Source organism: Oncorhynchus tshawytscha, linkage group LG12 (assembly GCF_018296145.1).
Source record: "Oncorhynchus tshawytscha isolate Ot180627B linkage group LG12, Otsh_v2.0, whole genome shotgun sequence".
NCBI classification, from domain to species: Eukaryota; Metazoa; Chordata; class Actinopteri; order Salmoniformes; family Salmonidae; genus Oncorhynchus; species Oncorhynchus tshawytscha.
The window spans coordinates 55,417,172-55,436,427 of NC_056440.1; the positions used below are offsets into that span (position 1 = coordinate 55,417,172).

Here is a 19,256-nt window from a genome sequence, read left to right on the forward strand (position 1 = left end):
ATTACAGCTGTAAGTAAGATTGTAGGTGAAGGAGAATCACTGTTTCACTTTTTGACTTTATCGAAGGCCTTCGACACTGTTGACCATGCCGTGCTGTTGTATAGGTTAAAAAGGTTGGTTTAAGTGTTGATGCATTGGATTGGGTCCAAAACTACTTTTCTGACAGAACACAGTGTGTAACTCAGGAGGGTATGAAATCTGAGTTTCGAAGACTTACAAAAGGAGTTCCCCAGGGCTCAATTTTTTTAGGTCTGATCCTTTTTACACTGTATATAAATGATTTAGGGAAGACTGTTGACTCTGCAAATCTCCATCTTTATGCTGATGACACAATTATTTATTCTAGCGCATCTAATATTGAGAAGGCTTTTCAGGACTTACAGTTGGCCTTTGATGTTATTCAAAGGCAACTTTTCAAATTGAAACTTGTGCTTAATGAAAGGAAAACAAAGATTATGGTTTTCTCTTCCCTGAAAGTAAACAGATGGAGTCACGTGCATATTTTAACTATAAAACACCAGCAAATTGATAGGGTCACCTCCTATAATTATATTTGGATTTGATTAGATGAAAAGTTGAATATTAAACAGCACATTGATACCTTGACCAAGAAACTGAAGTTGAAATTTGGTTTCTATTACGGGAACAAATCTTGCTTTTCAATGTTAGTCAGAAAATATCTTGTTCAAAGCACTTTAAAAAAAAATCTGTGCTGGATTATGGGGATATTGTCTATATGCAGGCCTCAGCAAGTACCTTAAACTCTGGACACAGTGTATCATGGTGCTTTAAGATCTATTGCAAATGCTTGATCCCTCACCCATCACTGTGATCTGTACGCTATGGTGAAAGGGACCTCTCTCTCCACCAGGAGGCTAAAGCACTGGTACACTTGTGTACAAAGCATTGATGGGACAACTCCCTTTGTATCTCTTGTTATTTACTGGCCAGATCAGTCTCTCAATATAGTTCACAGTCGCTGCTGACTTTGTCTGTTCCTAAGTCTAGAACCGAGATGGGGAAGAAAAAAAGAATACAAATCCCATAATGCCTTCATCCTGGAACATGCTTCAGAAGACCTTAAAGTTAGGGGAGTTAGTGTCTTTGCCTGTTTTTAAGACTCTGATCGACAACTGCAGTTGTTTCTGATCTTCAGTTGTATCTTTAACTTGTGACACGTTGTCTTTTGTGTGCATTTTGTATTTTTCTGTCATGTTTTATGGACTCGCTGCTGTTTTGCTTTCTTGCCAGGTCACCCTTGCAAAATAGGTTTTTAACCTCAATGGGTTTTAACCTGGTTAAATAAAGGTTCAATACATGTTTTTAAAAATAGAACAGACTCACTTCAATGGAAGTTGTCAGTCATTTTCAGTTAGTTTACACATTATAAAATAAATCAATTATACATCCAAATTGCTCAATTCACTGAGACACCTGTCAATATTATTCTCATATTTTAAATGAAAGACAGTGATGTTTTCTTCAATGTCACTGTTTCTTTTAGAACTGACGTTGGCATAACTCAGTTTGTTGTATTTAATCTTAGTATGAATCATATTTCTTAGATTAACAAGGTGCACATTTTACCTCAGCAACATGGGACTTCTGAGGTTCAATGTAGCAATTTGAAATTGAGTCATGTAACCCACTGCCTGAATGAATTTCAAGCATGGAAAAGTTTCATTTCACGCTGAGAGAAATGTTTCATTGGTAAAACGCACCACTAATCATATTGATTTACCCATTAAATGAATGGAAACATGAAATGACTAATTAATTGGACTACCCACAAAACATGTCAAATGTTCTGCTCTTTATGTGAAAAGGAGGAACCCATTGGTGAAATCTTGTAGTGGTGTTGACAGTAAAAAACAACAACACCTGGGTTCAAATGGTATTTGTTTCGTTTCAAAAGCTTTAGCTGGACTTCTGGCAGGATTAACTGGCAGGCAGGCTCAACCAAACACGCAAAGTACAAATACTAGCCTATTTGACCCCACGTCTGGGAAAAGTATCTGTTGATTCGAACTTCGTAGGCACAATTGTTTTTTATTTTACTAGGCAAGTCAGTTAAGAACAAATTCTTATTTACAATGACGGCCTACACCGGCCAAACCTGGACAACGCTGGGCCAATTGTGCACCGCCCTACGAGACTCCCAATCACGGCCTGTTGTGATACAGCCTGGATTCGAACCAGGGTGTCTGTAGTGACGCCTCTAGCACTGAGATGCAGTGCCCTAGACCGCTGCACCACTCGGGAGCCCCATAAGCCAGAATGAGGGTTGTGTACAAACCGTCAGGTAGGAAAACAGTCTAATTCAATATTGCAATCAGGTTGAGAGAAAACCATAATACAAGAACTAGAAAGGAGCAAAGCAGCATTGAGGAAAATAGGCTGTGGATAACAAAACGTGAACAGCTTCTGTCAATGTTTTCCTATGAATACATATGAATGCATTTGAATGAACATACGAAATTAAGGGGAATGACTCCAGAGAGAATAGAATCCAAAAAAGGCCCCATTTTCACACTTCACCCCTTGCAAGGAGCTATCACAGACGAGCACAGATAAGCAGTTTGCCATTTTGGGACGATGCACAGAGCCTTCCCCTTCTCTTCATATTTCCTGATTCCTTGTCCAATAAACATGTCACACAGTACCATGTCTGAAGTACAGTGCATTCGGAAAGTATTCAGACCCCTAGACTTTTTCCACATTTTGTTACATTTGAGCCTTATTCTAAAATGTATTAAATAGACCCCCCCTCCCCTCCCCCCATCAATCTACCCACAATACCCCATAATGACAAAGAGAAAACAGGTTTTGAAATGTTAGCTCATTTATTAAAATAAAAACAGAAATAACTTACTTATAAGTATTCAAACCCTTTGCTATGAGACTCGAAATTGAGCTCAGGGGCATCCTGTTTCCATTGATCATCCTTGAGATGTTTCGACAACTTGATTGAAGTCCACCTGAGGTAAATGCAATTGATTGGACATGATTTGGAAAGGCCTGTCTAGAAACGTCCCACAGTTGACAGTGCATGTCAGAGTAAAAACCAAGCCATGAGTTCAAAGGAATTGTCCGTAGAGCTCCTAGACAGAATTGTGTCAAGGCACAGATCTGGGGAAGTGAACCAAAATATTTCTGCAGCATTGAAGGTCCCCAAGAACACAGTGGCCTCCATTCTTTAAAAAAAAAAAAAAAAAAAAAAAATACCCCCTTTTTCTCCACAATTTCGTGGTATCCAATTGTTTTAGTAGCTACTATCTTGTCTCATCGAGAGACAAAGGTTGAAAGTCATGCGTTCTCCGATACACAACCCAACCAAGCCGCACTGCTTCTTAACACAGCGCGCATCCAACCCGGAAGCCAGCCGCACCAAGGTGTCGGTGGAAACACCGTGCACCTGGCAACCTTGGTTAGCGTGCACTGCGCCCGGCCTGCCACAGGAGTCGCTGGTGCGCAATGAGTCAAGGATATCCCTAACGGCTATCCCTAACCCGGACGACGCTGGGCCAATTGTGCGTCGCCCCACGGACCTCCCGGTCGCGGCAGAGCCTGGGCGCGAACCCAGAGTCTCTGGTGGCACAGCTGGCACTGCAGTACAACGCCCTTAACCACTGCATCACCCGGGAGGCCCCTCCATCATTCTTAAATGGAAGAAGTTTGGAACCACCAAGACTCTTCCTAGAGCTGGCTGCCCGGCCAAACTGAGCAATCAGGGGAGAAGGGCCATGGTCAGGGAGTTGACCAAGAACCCGATGGCCACTCTGACAGAGCTCCAGAGGTTCTCTTTGGAGATGGGAGAACCTTCCAGAAGGACAGCTATCTCTGCAGCACTCCACTAATCAGGCGTTTATGGTAGTGGCCAGACGTAAGCCTCAGCAAACGGCACACGACAGCCCTTTAGGTGCCAAAAGGTCACGTCTGGAGGAAACCTGGCACCATCCATACAGTGAAGCATGGTGCATCAGGTAGCCTAGTGGTTAGAGTGTTGGACTAGTAACTGAAAGTTTGCAAGATCAAATCCCAGAGCAGGACAATGACCCTAAGCACACAGCCAAGACAACGCAGGAGTGGCTTCGGGACAAGTCTCTGAATGTCCTTGAGTGGCCCAGCCAGAACATCTCTGGAGAGACCTGAAAATAGCTGTGCAGCGATGCTCCCCATCCAACCTGACAGAGCTTGAGAGGATCTGCAGAGAAGAATGGTAGAAACTCCCCAAATACAAGTGTGCCAGGCTTGTAGCGTCATACCCAAGACGACTCGAGACTGTAATTCTTACCAAAGGGGCTTCAACAAAGTACTGAGTAAAGGGTATGAATACTTATGTAAATTTGGAGGTTTTTACGTTTTTTTCTGACAACCTGTTTTTTCTTTATGGGGTATTGTGTGTAGATTGAGAAGGGGGACAAAACAATTGAATCAATTTTGGAAAATGGCTGTAACGTAACAAAATATGAAAAAAGTCAAGGGGTGTGAATACTTTCTGAATATAATGTCTGAAATAAAAACTTTTCTCCTCTCCCTTCACTGCACTGATTGGAAAAGCTTTGCCAGTTGCTGAAAAATGATCTTATATGGCAGGTTTAGCTGTCTTGTGGTGACCCGGCATATTATGAGTCAGTGTGTTCCAAGGCAATACACAGAGGATATGCTCATGTCTCTCCCCCTACTGTATTTAAAGCCCCCTTTTCCTTTCAATTACCTCTCACTTTCTATGTTTCTTCCTGACTTGAGAGAAAATGTATATGTTTGTCTGTAGTGCTGGTTTCACTGGAAAGATACTTCTTTCACAAGTTCTCTCCTTCTGTTGACCTGATGCCATGAATGACATCTTTTTTAAATTTGTTTTATTGAAATGGATTTTACCCCGCCTACGACAATGCGTTTTCTACCCACATAATGCAAACTTTGTTTATGTTTACTTTCAGGACGCAGCTGCAAAAGCAGTGAATTATGGTCTTCCGTATTGTTTTGGGGGATTTTTTGTGTACCTTATCTTATGCTGCCTCTGCTATTAAAACTTCTTATGGCTGAGATCCCGCTAACGGGATCGATATGACAACAGCCAGTGATAGTGCAGGGCGCCGAATTCAAATAACAGAAATATCATAATTAAAATTCCTCAAAACATACACATATTTTACACCATTTTAAAGACACACTTCTTGTAATCCCACCACAGTGTCTGATTTCAAATAGGCTTTACAGCGAAAGCACCACAAACGATTATGTTTTCCAGCCAAAGAGAGGAGTCATAAAAAGCACAAATAGAGAGAAATTAATCACTAACCTTTGATGATCTTCATCAGATGACACTCATAGGACTTAATGTTACACAATACATGTATGTTTTGTTCGATAAAGTTCCTATTTATATAAAACAATCTCAGTATAAATTGGCGCGTTATGTTCAGTAGTTCCAAAAACATCCGTGATTTTGCAGAGAGCCACATCAATTTACAGAAATACTCATTATAAATGTTGATGAAAATACAAGTATTATACATGGAACTTTAGGTAAACTTCTCCTTAATGCAACCACTGAGTCAGATTTCAAAAAAGCTTTATCGAAAAAGCAAACCATGCAATAATCTGAGTACGGCGCTCAGAGACCAAAACAAGCCAAACATATATCCGCCATGTTGTGTAGTCAACAGAAGTCAGAAATAGCGTTATAAATATTCACTTACCTTTGATGATCTTCATCAGAATGCACTCACAGGAATCACACAATAAATGTTTGATTTGTTCAATAAAGTTCATCATTTATGTCCAAATACCTCCTTTATGTTAGCACGTTCAACCCAGTAATCCAAATTCATGACACGCAAGCATATGAGCAGACGAAAAGTCAAAAAGTTCCATTACAGTCCGTAGAAACATGTCAAACGATGTATAGAATCAATATTTAGGATATTTTTAACATAAATCTTCAATAATGTTCCAACCGGAGAATTCCTTTGTCTGTAGAAATGCAATGGAACAGAGCTCGCTCTCACGTGAACGAGCGTCACCAGCTCGTGGCTCTCTGGCAGACCTCTGACTCATTCCCCTCTCATTCGCCCCCACATCACAGTACAAGCCTCAAACAAGGTTCTAAAGTCTGTTGACATCTAGTGGAAGCCTTAGGAAGTGCAATATGACCAATATCCCACTGTATCCCACTGTACCAACCAGATTTCCCACTTCCTGGTTGGATTTTTTCTCAGGTTTTTGCCTGCCATATGACTTTTGTTATACTCACAGACATCATTCAAACAGTTCTAGAAACTTAAGAGTGTTTTCTATCCAAATCTACTAATAATATGCATATCTTAGCTTCTGGGCCTGAGTAGCAGGCAGTTTACTCTGGACACCTTATTCATCCAAGCTACTCAATACTGCCCCCCAGCCATAAGAAGTTCATTTATTTCCTGCTCTCTCTTCCATTCTCTCTCCCCCTTTTCTCTCTATCCCATTATCCCATTATCTTGCTCTCTCTGCCCTTCACCTACGCTCTCTCTCTCTACTTCTAAGTAATTGATGCCTCCCTCCTTACCTTGCCTGGTGTAGTCAAGGAGGCGACGGCAGTCCCAAGGTCAACATCGATACCGAGCTAACAGTGAAACAGCAGTTCACACTCCCTACTAATGAGAGTCTATTAGGCTCAGCTTGAAAAGTCAAACTTTGAGTAGAAGTTTAAAAAAAATATCAGATTTGATTAGTCTTTCACCAGACATATTTGATCATGCATTTTTTTTTAAAGTTACAGCAGTGTCAGCAGAGGCATGATTGGAAGTCTGAGACAGTATCTGCTCTGGGCCATATTCTGACTTGAGATAGCACTAAACTCAAATTTGTCTCCCATTAACGTCAATGAATGACGCAAAAGTCAGAGTTAAGTTGCTCCTGTTATTTTCAGAAAGGGAATACAAGACAAGTACAAAGCTAAACTAATGAAATTGTTTTTTAGTAACTTCCCCTGAAGGCCTTACCCATGCTCTTTGATCCTTTGTGTTACCTTTGTGTTTTACATTGTACCAGTATATTATATTGCTCAGAAAAATATCAGGTGTAGAGTCTATTACTCATGCTACATTGCGGCTGTGTTGAAACGGATGTAAACAGATGTGATTTAGTCGAGTGGGAAAACCCTTTTGACAGTGGGTTGAACAGACCACTGAGGGTATCAGCCTGTAGCCCTCTACACAAACATGCCAAAAGACTACATTACTCTACTGGCACAGTTTTTGAGAGAGCAATGGCGATCAATCAGATTGATATCTTGTTTGTTGACTGTCTGAATGTGTAAATAAGGTTAAGTCATGTGTTTCGGAGACAGAGACAGAATTTTTGTGTGTGTGTCTTCACCTTGATGTCTTTGTGTGTCTTGTATCCAGATTGATCACTATGCCCAGAGGGATTTGAAGAGGGGACTCCAGCTCTTTGGCACCGAGGGCAACGTGGGCTTGACCAACGCTTGGATGATCGTACAAACGGATGTAAGTCCTTAAGCAGAGTGTTTGTGTGTGTGTGTGTGTGTGTGTGTGTGTGTACACAAGATGTCACCGATAGAGATGGCAGTTTTGTTTCTAGTCCTTAGGAAACTTTCACGCTTCAAGATTGCTTCAATCACGTAGACTGGAATATGTTCCGGGTAGCCTCAGAAAATAACATTGACGTACATGCGGACTCAGTGAGCCAGTTTATAAGGAAGTGGATAGGAGATGAAAGCACGTACCTCCGCATTTAATCATGGCAAGGCGACTGGAAACATGGCCGAATACAAACAATGTAGTTATTCCCTCCGTAAGGCAATCAAACAAGCAAAGTATCAGTATAGAGACAAAGTGTAGTCACAATTCAATGGCTCAAACATGAGACGTATGTGGCAGGGTCTACAGACAATCACGTATTACAAAAAGGAAACCAGCCCCATCGCGGATATCGACGTCTTGCTTACAGACAAATTAAACAACTTCTTTGGGCGCTTTGAGTACAATACAGTGCCACCAACGCGGCCCGCTACCAAAGACCTTGGGCTCTCCTTCTCCGTGGCCGACGTGAAAAAAACATTTAAACGTGTTAACCCTTGCAGGGCGGCCGGCCCAGACGGCATCCCTAGCCACGTCCTAAATGCATGCACGGACATATTCAACTAATCCCTGTCTGCTGTCCCTACATGCTTCAAGATGGCCACCATTGTTCCTGTTCCCAAGAAAGCGAATGTAACTGAACTAAATGACCATCGCCCCGTAGCACTCACTTCTGTCATCATGAAGTGCTTTGAGACTAGTTAAGGATCATATCACCTCCACCCTACCTGTCACCCTAGACCCACTCCAATTTGCTTAAGGCCCCAATAGGTCCACAGACGATGAAATCTCCATCACACTGCACACTGCCCTAACCCATCTGGACGAGAGGAATACCTATGTACGAATGCTGTTCATTGACTACAGTTTAGCATTCAACACCATAGTACATGCCAAACTCATCCTTTAATAAGCTTGAGACCCTGGGTCTCAACCCCACCCTGTGCAATTGGGTCCTGGACTTCCTGACGGGCTGCCCCCAGGTGGTGAAGGTAGGAAACAACATCTCCACTCCGCTGATCCTCAACACTGGGGCCCCACAAGGGTACGTTCTCAGCCCTCCTGTACTCCCTGTTCACCCATGACTACGTGGCCATGCACGACTCCAACTCAATAATCAGGTTGCAGACGACACAACAGTAGTGGGCTTGATTACCAACAACGACGAGGTGAGGTCCATCGGACTGTGGTATCTGGAAAATAACCTCTCACTCAATGTCAGCAAAACAAAAGAGATATTTGTGGACTTCAGGAAACAGCAAAGGGACCCTATCCACATCGATGGGACGGCAGTGGAAATTTTAATTTTCTCGTGTACATATCACCAAGAAACTGAAATGGTCCACGCACACAGACAGTGTGGTGAAGGCGCAACAGCGCCTCTTCAACCTCAGGAGGCGGAAAAAATGTGGCTTGTCACCGAAAACCTTCACTAGCTTTTACAGATGCACAACTGAGAGCATCCTGTTGAGCTGCAACAACGCCTGGTATGGCAAAAGCACCACCCACAACCGCAGGGTTCTCCAGAGGGTGGTGCGATCTGCCCAACGCATCACTGGGGGCAAACTACCTGCCCTCCAGGACACCTACAACACCCGACGTCACTGGAAGGCTTTAAAAGACAATCAAGGACAATAACCACCCGAGCCACTGCCTGTTCACCCTGATTCCATCCAGAAGGTGAGGTCAGTACAGGTGCATCAAAGCTGGGACAGAGAGATTGAAAAACAGCTTCCATCTCAAGGCTATCAGACTGTTAAACAGCCACCACAAGCACAGCGGCGGCTGCCTACCTACAGACTTGAAATCATTGGTCACTTAAATAATGCCACTTGAAGAATGTTTACATATCTCTCATTACTCATCTTATATGTACAGTTGAAGTCGGAAGTTTACATACACTTAGGTTGGAGTCATTAAAACTTGTTTTTCAACCACTCCACAAATTTCTTGTTAATTAACAAACTATAGTTTTGGCAAGTCAGTTAGAACATCTACTTTGTGCGTGACACAAGTCATTTTTCCAACAATTGTTTACAGACAGATTATTTCACCTATAATTCACTGTATCAAAAGTTTACATACACTAAATTGACTAAATTGACTGTGACTGTAAACAGCTTGGAAAACACCATGGGACCACGCGCCGTCATACCGCTCAGGAAAGAGACGCGTTCTGCCTCCTAGAGGTGAACGTACTTTGGTGCGAAAAGTGCAAATCAATCCCAGAACAACAGCAAAGGACCTTGTGAAGATGCTGGAGGATACATGCACATAATTATATATATCCACAGTAAAACGAGTCCTATATCGACATAAGCTGAAAGGCCACTCAGCAAGGAACCACTGCTCCAAAACCACCATAAAAAAATCCAGACTACGGTTTGCAACTGCACATGGGGACAAAGATCATACTTTTTGGAGAAATGTCCTCTGATCTGATGAAACAAAATATAACTGTTTGGCCATAATGACCATCGTTATGTTTGGAGGAAAAAGGGGGAGACTTGCAAGCCGAAGAACATCATCCCAATCGTGAAGCATGGGGGTGGCAGCATCATGTTGTGGGGGTGCTTTGCAGCAGGAGGGACTGGTGCACTTCACCAAATAGATGGCATCATGAGGTAGAAAAATTATGTGAATATATTAAAGCAACATCTCAAGACATCAGACAGTTTGGTCGCAAATGGGTCTTCCAAATGGAAAATGGCCCCAGGCATACTTCCAAAGTTGTGGAAAATGGCTTAAGGACAACAAAGTCAAGGTATTGGAGTGGCCATCACAAAGCTCTGACCTCAAACCTATAGAAAATGTGTGGGCGGAACTGAAAAACCGCGTGTGAGCAAGGAGGCTTACAAACCTGACTCAGTTTCACCAGCTCTGTCAGGAGGAATGGGCCAAAATTCACCCAACTTATTGTGGGAAGCTTGTGGAAGGCTACCCAAAACGTTTGACCCAAGTTAAACAATTTAAAGGCAAATAAAAGCTGAAATAAATAATTCTCTCTACTATTATTCTGACATTTCACATTCTTAAAATAAAGTGGTGATCCTAACTGGCCTAAGACAGGGAATTTGTACTAGTATTAAATGTCAGGAATTGTGAAAAACTGAGTTTAAATGTATTTTTCTAAGGTGTATGTACATTTCCGACTTCAACGGTATATGCTGTATACTGTATCCTTCACTATCTATTCTTTACTATCTATTGCATCTTAACCGCTCTGTCACTGCTCATCCATATATTTTGTACCTATATATTCTCATCCCATTCCTTTACTAGATTGTGTGTATTAGGTTTTGTGGAATTTGTTAGATATTAGGTTTTGTTGTGGAATTGTTCAATATTGCCTGTTAGATACTGCTCTTCTCTCGGATCTAGAAGCATAAGCATTTCGTTACACTCGCAATAACATCTGCTAACCATATGTATGTGACCAATAAAATGTTATTTTATTTGAAGCAGGGCACTTAACCCTAATTGCTCTTGTAAGTCATCTAGAGCGTCTGCTAAGTGACTAAAATGTTAAATGTAAGTCAACTTGTCCTGCTTAGACTTCCCCCTGGTGGTCAACAGTAGAACAGTACAGTCTTAAATTAGTCTGGTCCTAGATCGGTTTATGACACTGAATGACAATGGCCATAGGAGTTAGCAAGACAGCACAATCAGATCTGGGGCCAGGCTAGTGTTAAAACAGTTCAAGCTTGGAGAAATACAGTACTGCAGGCTAATTACATTATCATATGTACCACTTCATAGGGACAAGGGATTATACAATCAAACCTGATTCCAACCAATAAGAACAGCCTTCGATTCTTTAAATAGGCTGTCAATCAGTAAGAGGAATGCAAATTGGACCGCTCCCCGAAGAACAACACTGTTTGTTTCAACACTGACTTTGATGTGCTCGGCTTTGTATTATTCATGACCAAGAATCCAATGCTCAAATCATGGGCAAAGGAAAGTAGGAAACACAAGGTGAGGAAAGATAGAGGAAAGGTTGAACAAAAGGAGCTAATAAAAATGCTGAAAGCTGCCGATAGACTTCAGATACACGATATCAGACTTTGGGCTGTTTATCACAGAAGGGGCCACTTTTACATTACAGAGTCCAGTTTGATTGTTTGTAGTGTGCATTAGTTGTGTGTGTATGTGTGTGTGTATGTGTGTGTGTATGTGAGTGACCATGTGTTCAACGTGAAATTCTAGATTGGGTCAAATGTCAAAACCGCAGCAAGAAAAGTTCTCATTCCATAAAACCAAGCTTACCCTCTCCACACCCCACTGAATACATTACCACACTGCAAAATGTTAATCTAGTTCCCATTCAGTAATGGCCCATTTGGAGTGATGAGGGAGAACTATCTAAAAAGAAAAAAACGATGTGACAGATATGTTTAACATGTCAGTGCCTGAGAACGATCGTTTATGAATCATGCAGAATGGTTTTAGTGTGTAGCATGTTCGGTTTTCCTCTCTGTTCTGTCATTGACATGCAGTGTCCTTGTCTGGTGTAGTTCCGCTGCTGTGGCGTGACCAACCATACGGACTGGTTTGATGTGTACAACGCCAGCCGTGTGCCTGACTCCTGCTGTCTGGAGTACAGCGACAACTGTGGCCTCGAGAACCCAGGGACCTGGTGGACTGCGGTAAGATGCACAGGATAAAAACATGCACGAACAAACACATATGCACACACACACTCTGTCTCTCTGAAATGAATACACACGCGCATGCACACTAGTTCGTTCCCAAATGTTATTCTGTAGTTTTTGGTGTCCAAATGTTTAAAAAAAAATGTTTTGTCTAAAAGCCTCCCTTGTGACCAACCAGCTAAGCAAAACATTATACTGCGAAAAATCTCAGACAATCCACACAGTCCACAGAGCTTTTGCTAAAACCCTACCCATGCTTTGGGAAACTGCTGTGCTGAGGAGAACTACCTGTTCTCATATTCCTTATACCTGGGGTAAAAAGCATATTCAAATATAAGGGGTATTTAATCCCTAAAAGTGTGTGTGTGTGTGGGGGGGGGGTGTCTTTACTGCACAAGTAATAGCACACTCTTAAATGGCAAAACAGACAGTCAAAAATGTATCATAAAGAATAAGGTTTACATCTAGGAGAAAGCTCAGGAATAATTGTATAATTTTGGGGGGGACACATTTAACCCCTTTTTTGGGGGCACAAAACTACTTCCATACATTCATTCATTTTTTAAACTGGTCCCGGGTTACCTTTAGACTAGTCCCGTGACACTTGTGGGAGTCATATGGAAAAAAAACGGAGAACACCATAGTGGGGTCATAGACCGATTCTCAGGATGCTTCCTGGTCTGACAAACAGAGTAGTATTTCCACAGATATATCTCTAGACAGATTTTGATGTGGATTTGTTTATGTTAATCAACTCTGTTTTGAAATCTCGGCTTCGAGGTCTGCAGCAGCAGTGCTGACTTTCTTTCGCCCCTGGTAGTTAGTTAATATATAATTACTTGAATAATCCCCGTGTTCGGCGAGAGAATCCACTCAACTTGTGTCCCAGGTCTAAATCCATGATTATAGGGAAGACTGAAAAACAGCAGTGCTACAGACCAACAGGCTGACTACACCGCTCGCGTTGCAAAATAAATGTAGAAATCTGTGTTATTCAATTATTGCGCGTGCCAAACGAGCGTCTGCGTTGCCACGGGCTAAAATAGAAATCCGTTATATTTCTGACGCAGATTGCGCTGCAAGTCCTGCCTCTCCCATCTCCTTATTGGTTTGTAGAAGCAGGTACCCTGCCGTCTCCTCATTGGTTATACCCACGTGGTGGACTGAAAGACGAACAAGGTCGGTGGCGGTGATGCACCTAATTTATGAAAGTTGCCAATCGCAATATAAAGTCCAGAGAATAAAAAGCCTGGAAGGAGGAGAGAACTAGAAATGATTTGGTTGACCGTTTTATGTGTGAATTAATTGGCGGAGTAGAGGACCTTGTGCATTTCAGGTAAAATAACAATTCATTGTTTATATCCCAGGACAAATTAGCTAGCAACAGCAAGCTAGCTAAATAGGACAAATTAGCTAGCAAGTGCCCAAATTCCCCAAATTAACATAATTGGTTCAGAGTTTGTTCTGATATTTTAACCTGCGTGTCGTGATTGCATTTGGTGTGGGGGGATAAAATACATTTATGTACAATGGTGCATGTGTGCAGCCGGTTTGGGTTCCCTTGTAAGGCGTACATTCTTTCTGCCGTGTACCATGCCAGGCTCATGCACTCTGTGCCAGTCCCATCACTGTCTGCCATTGTCTATGCCACTATCTTGAATTATTACAACAACCACTTTGAGGATATATAAACTATTCACATTTTTTTTTTTTTTTTTTTTTTTTTACATAAGGACTTGTAGTTGTCTAGTGGTCCATCATCCTTTTCAGTGTTACACGTAATGAATGTTGGAAAGGGAGAGTCGGAGAAACTTTGGTTGACGTCGCCTATGTGTATATCCCGTTCGAGTTGGCCATGAAAAATTCAGCTCACTCACTTGTCTAAATGTTGTCCCAGCACAGAGTGATGGTATCTGCAAGTCACTCCCATCCTTCCATCCATCGCACTAGATAGGGATGTTAGCCATCCCAGGGAACAACAGAGCAGAGTTGGGCGAAATGTGGAAGGCAAGGGACCCACTTAGCTAACATGACAAGGAGATGATTTTCAGAGGAAAAGGCGTGTGTGGGATGCGTCACTGTGCTGGCCAGTGTATAAAAGAGTCTGTGGGCCAATACTCTTGTAAGTCTACCAAGACTAGCACCAGATGGAGTGAATGAGGAAACACATTAAAATGTTAGTTTTTGTTTTCTCTAACCTTTCAGGTAAAATCACTTTTTTCTATGGCTGTTCTATTCACCTAATAATCCCCAGTTTACAATTGGCTCATTCATCCCCCTCCTCTCCCCTGTAACTATTCCCCAGGTCGTTGCTGCAAATGAGAACGTGTTCTCAGTCAACTTACCTGTTAAAATAACGGATAAATTAAATTTTAAATTTTAAAAATTGACTGAAATGAAATGGAATTGATCTCAACCCTGCTGTAGGCTACACTTCGGGGGTTTTGTATAATGTGCTTTAAAATATTTGTTTCCATTCTTGTGTGCCTCCACAGCCATGCTACGAACGGGTGAAGGATTGGCTACAAGAGAATCTGGTGGCCCTGTGGATCTTTGCTATGTGTACGGCACTCACACAGGTACAGACACTGGTGACACCATTGTACAGTTTACAAGCATTTCGCTACACCCCCATTAACATCTGCTAAACACGTGTATGTGACCAATACATTTTATAGAGAGATGTCTATTGACAGGGAACCACAGCATCTTAGCTTGGCACCAGAAGATCGGCATTTTGCTTTTCCGACTTTGACCATTGGTTGTCATTGCTATACACAGACCCCATTCCAAATATCTGCGCACCTGAACGTTTTACGGTAGCTTGCATTGGGGTCAGACAATGGCATGACGACAAAAGTCAGGTCGAGAGAGTTGGGTAAAAGCACATATTGTATAGATCTGGAACCAGGCTAATATCACTAACAATTGATAAGAAATTAGATGATTTGAAAGTAAGCCACTATTGTTAACTATTACAGTGAACTCAAATTCATGAGGTTGTACCTTTTTATTCTCAATGGAGACTGGCTGTGTCTGAATACCCTTACTAGCTTATTATATACTTAAACTGCATGCTATGTACTCATCGTCGCATAGTAATAAGTATACAGTATGCCGCGACCGCAACGTAGTGGTGGATCCTGACTGGCTGAGTACGTGGGGCGGGGCTGAGTGCGGGTGGATTTTTCTTGCATCGCATTATCCAACAGTATACCGTAGCCCATATAGCCATTCTATCCTATTTCAAAGGGACTGAAGACCGAAACAAATAATTTGGTCCCATTTCAACATATTTCTTAGTGAAACCAAAGTGCTGTATCGTATACATTAGCCTAGTACACACACCAAAACTTTTCAAATCAAAAGGCTATTGCACAGAAAAACGTGGACAGATGGGCGCATCGCAAATTCAGAACCGCTGGACAGCAACATAATGAACTAAAGCACTGATCATTGGGAAGGAGTTAAGGCTTGATCCATACATTAAATAATGAAACAGGTAGCCTACAAAACCTAAACAATCCATATGTTCAAAACAAAAAACCTGATTAACATGAAATCAATAACGCAGCCACATCCCGAGTCCCCGGTGCCGACACACTCAGAAATCAACATGTTTCAGTATTTAGTTTAAAAGCTCTGACTAAGGCCAAGAGAACAAGAAACACTTTATGAGAAAACAGAAATCCATGTTAGGTAAAATAAAATAAGAGTTTTTTTTTTAAATGATGTAGCCTACGATGCAATATTCGTGAACACCACCGCAGAAGCTTCGCTATCGGCATCTTCCCAATTAAGTAGCATAGTTTTGTTGTTTGGTTACTTGACGAGAACTTGGGCTCGTCACTCACAGCGCCCCTCTTCCAATGCATTGTGGGAAAGTGTGCATCGAATTCTACTAGATGATGAGCTGAAATTAGTATAAACATCCTAGATTTTCTTAAATGTACACTACCTACTCATTCCAGGGTTTTTCTTTATTTTTACTATTTTTGACATTGCAGAATAATAGTGAAGACAAATAATCACAGACAGTGTCACCAACAAAGCACCCCCACACCATCACACCTCCTATGAAACAACACATACGGAATTATGTAGTCACCAAAAAAAGTGTTAAACAAATCAAAATATTTTATATTTAAGATTCTTCAAATATCCACCCTTTGCCTTGACAGCTTTGCACACTCTTGGCATTCTCTCAACCAGCTTCACCTGGAATGCTTTTCCAACAGTCTTGAAGGAGTTCCAACATATGCTGAGCAGTAGTTGGCTGCTTTTACTTCACTTAATTTGGTTGAGGTCAGGTGATTGTGGAGGCCAGGTCATCTGATGCAGCTCTCCATCACTCTCATTATTGGTAAAATAGCCCTTACACAGCCTGGAGGTGTGTTGGAAAACAAATGATAGTCCCACCAAGTGCAAACCAGCTGGGATGGCGTATCGCTGCAGAATGCTGTGGTAGCCATGCTGGTTAAGTGTGCCTTGAATTCTAAATAAATTACAGACAGTGTCACCAACAAAGCACCCCCACACCATCACACCTCCTTAATGCTTCCCAGGGGGAAATACACATGCCGAGATCATCCGTTCATCCACACCGCGTCTCACAAAGACATGGCAGTTGGAACCAAAAATGTAATGTCCATAGCTCGTGTTTCTTGGCCCAAGCAAGTCTCTTCTTATTATTGGTGTCCTTTAGTAGTGGTTTCTTTGCAGCAATTCAACCATGAAGGCCTGATTTACAGTCTCCTCTGAAGAGTTGATGTTGAGGTGCCTGCTACTTGAACTCTGAAGCATTTATTTTGGCTGCAATTTCTGAGGCTGGTAACTAATGAACTTATCCTCTACAGCAGAGGTAACTCTGGGTCTTCCATTCATGTGGGGGTCCTCATGAGAGCCAGTTTCATCATAGCATTTGATGGTTTTTGCGACTGCACTCGAAGAAACCTTCAAAGTTCTTGAAATGTTCCATATTGACTGACCTTCATGTCTTAAAGTAATGATGGACTGTTGTTTCTCTTTGCTTATTTGAGCTATTCTTACCATAGCATGATTTGGTAAAAGACAAAGCCCATATTATCTTCTGTATACGACCCCTACCATGTCACAACACAAGTGATTGGCTCAAACGCATTAAGAAGGAAAGAAATTCCACAAATTAACTTAACAAGACACACCTGTTAATTGAAATGCATTCCAGGTGACTACCTCATGAAGTTGGTTGAGGAGAAAATGCCAAGAGTGTGCAAAGCTGTCATCAAGGCAAAGGGTATTTTAAGAATCTCAAGTATAAAGTATATTTGAAAAATCTTAAATATAAAATATATTTTGATTTGTTGAACACTTTTCCGATTACTACATGATTCCATATGTGTTATTTCATAGTTCTGATATCTTCACTATTATTCTACAATGTAGAAAATAGTAAAAATACAGAAAAACCCTTGAACGAGTAGGTGTTATAAAACTTTTGACCAGTAGTGTATATACTATAAAACTTTCTATTTCCGCATACTGAGAATGCGTCTGTTCATTTCTGTAGCAAATCCCCATAGCTGATTATCAGCTGTTGTCAAAGCCGAAATGAGTATGACATCCGGGCATTTAAAGTAAACTAGATTTCCTGCTATAAAATGTAAAAACATTTGTGTACTCAAATGGCCTACTATTTAGGACGCAAGTACGGGTATTTGGACACGGGCCACTTTATTGATGATGTAGTTGTCTCACATTGATTTTGGTTGTGTATGTGATCCCTTTGTGTAGATTCTGGGTTTGGTGTTCTCTATGACGATGTTCTGCCATGCAGTCAAAGTGGAGACCTTCTACGCCTAGCTTTGCCCCCAAAGGACCCTGGGAATGAGGGCGGCACACACACCCCTCCCACAGACCCTGTCCCTCTACTCTTTCTCAGCGACACCCTCGCAGACCAATCCTCATGTCACATCTTCACAACAACCTGTACTGTTAAACAGCCACAATGCCATATCAGGAGCCGATGGATGGTTTTTGCTCAATTAAATGTTATTCGCTCATTTTGTGCTCAACGTGTACATGTAATAATATGTAGAAATACGCATAGAGATGTAATCCCTTTTTTTTTTTAAGATGTTTTAAATTATTTTGAATCACTCTATAATCTAAGTGTTTTGAAACGAGAGGAGAGCTAAGGAATGCAGGTCGGGAGTGCATTTAGTTAAACAGCCCATGCAAGTACTGAAGTGCATGGCTCTTATAGTGGTGTTTACTGAATGTTTGGCTCGTCCAAATCGACTTATCCTTGAGTTTTTTTTTCTTCCACCATCAAGAAATATAGTAAATTAGAATCCATTGTAACAGTGAATTCATGATAACTTATTTAATGAACTAGTTAATCTGGAGGGATTTATTACATATAAAAGGAATATAAGTATAGCAACTTCAATACTAAGAATGTCTGGATGTTCACAAAACCCATTAAATTAGACAATGGTCCCAAGGCCCATCTCGTGTGTTGCACAGAACAAAACCAACGAGTCATCCTAGGTACTAAAATGTCTCGATCTCGCTGTCACAGACTCTGTCAAGATCCTCGACGACGTCTCCCTGCTGTGGCCTAGGGGCATTTCTTTTTCACAGTTCTCATCAATGTTATTACATTCACATTGACCCCAACTTCTGTGTGACCCCATAAATAACCATTCCTTTTTTCCCCATGTCTACAGTCATTTAGCTATTTCTAGCTTGGTAGATCAATCTTCCATACCAAATGCATGAGAACATCAGAAAACTTCAAAAACAACGTTTGATTAGAACGTTGTTAGAACGTTGTGTTTGTGGTCACAACCGGCCGTGATCGGGACAATTGGCCTAGGGTCATCCGAGTAGGGGAGGGTTTGGGGGGGGGGGCTATTAAACATTGGCTCATCGCGCTCTAGCGACACCTTGTGGCTGGCCGGGGCACCTGCAGGCTGACCTCGGTCCTCAGTTGAACAATGTTTCCTCCGACACATTGGTGAAGCTGGCT

General features: G+C 41.7%; 1 protein-coding gene across 3 annotated transcripts in view; it reads left to right on the forward strand.

The window, feature by feature from the left end:
• LOC112232283 (tetraspanin-4) overlaps positions 1-18,938 on the forward strand; it is a 104,165-nt gene extending 85,227 nt beyond the window's left edge. For all 3 annotated transcript variants that reach the window (XM_024399203.1, XM_024399202.2, XM_024399201.2), the window contains 4 exons: positions 7,395-7,496; positions 12,107-12,238; positions 14,740-14,823; positions 18,017-18,938. In XM_024399203.1, the coding sequence (XP_024254971.1) occupies positions 7,395-7,496; positions 12,107-12,238; positions 14,740-14,823; positions 18,017-18,085 (387 nt within the window). In that variant the 3' untranslated portion in view covers positions 18,086-18,938. The remainder of the gene's footprint in view (positions 1-7,394; positions 7,497-12,106; positions 12,239-14,739; positions 14,824-18,016) is intronic.
• Positions 18,939-19,256: the final 318 nt, after the last annotated feature.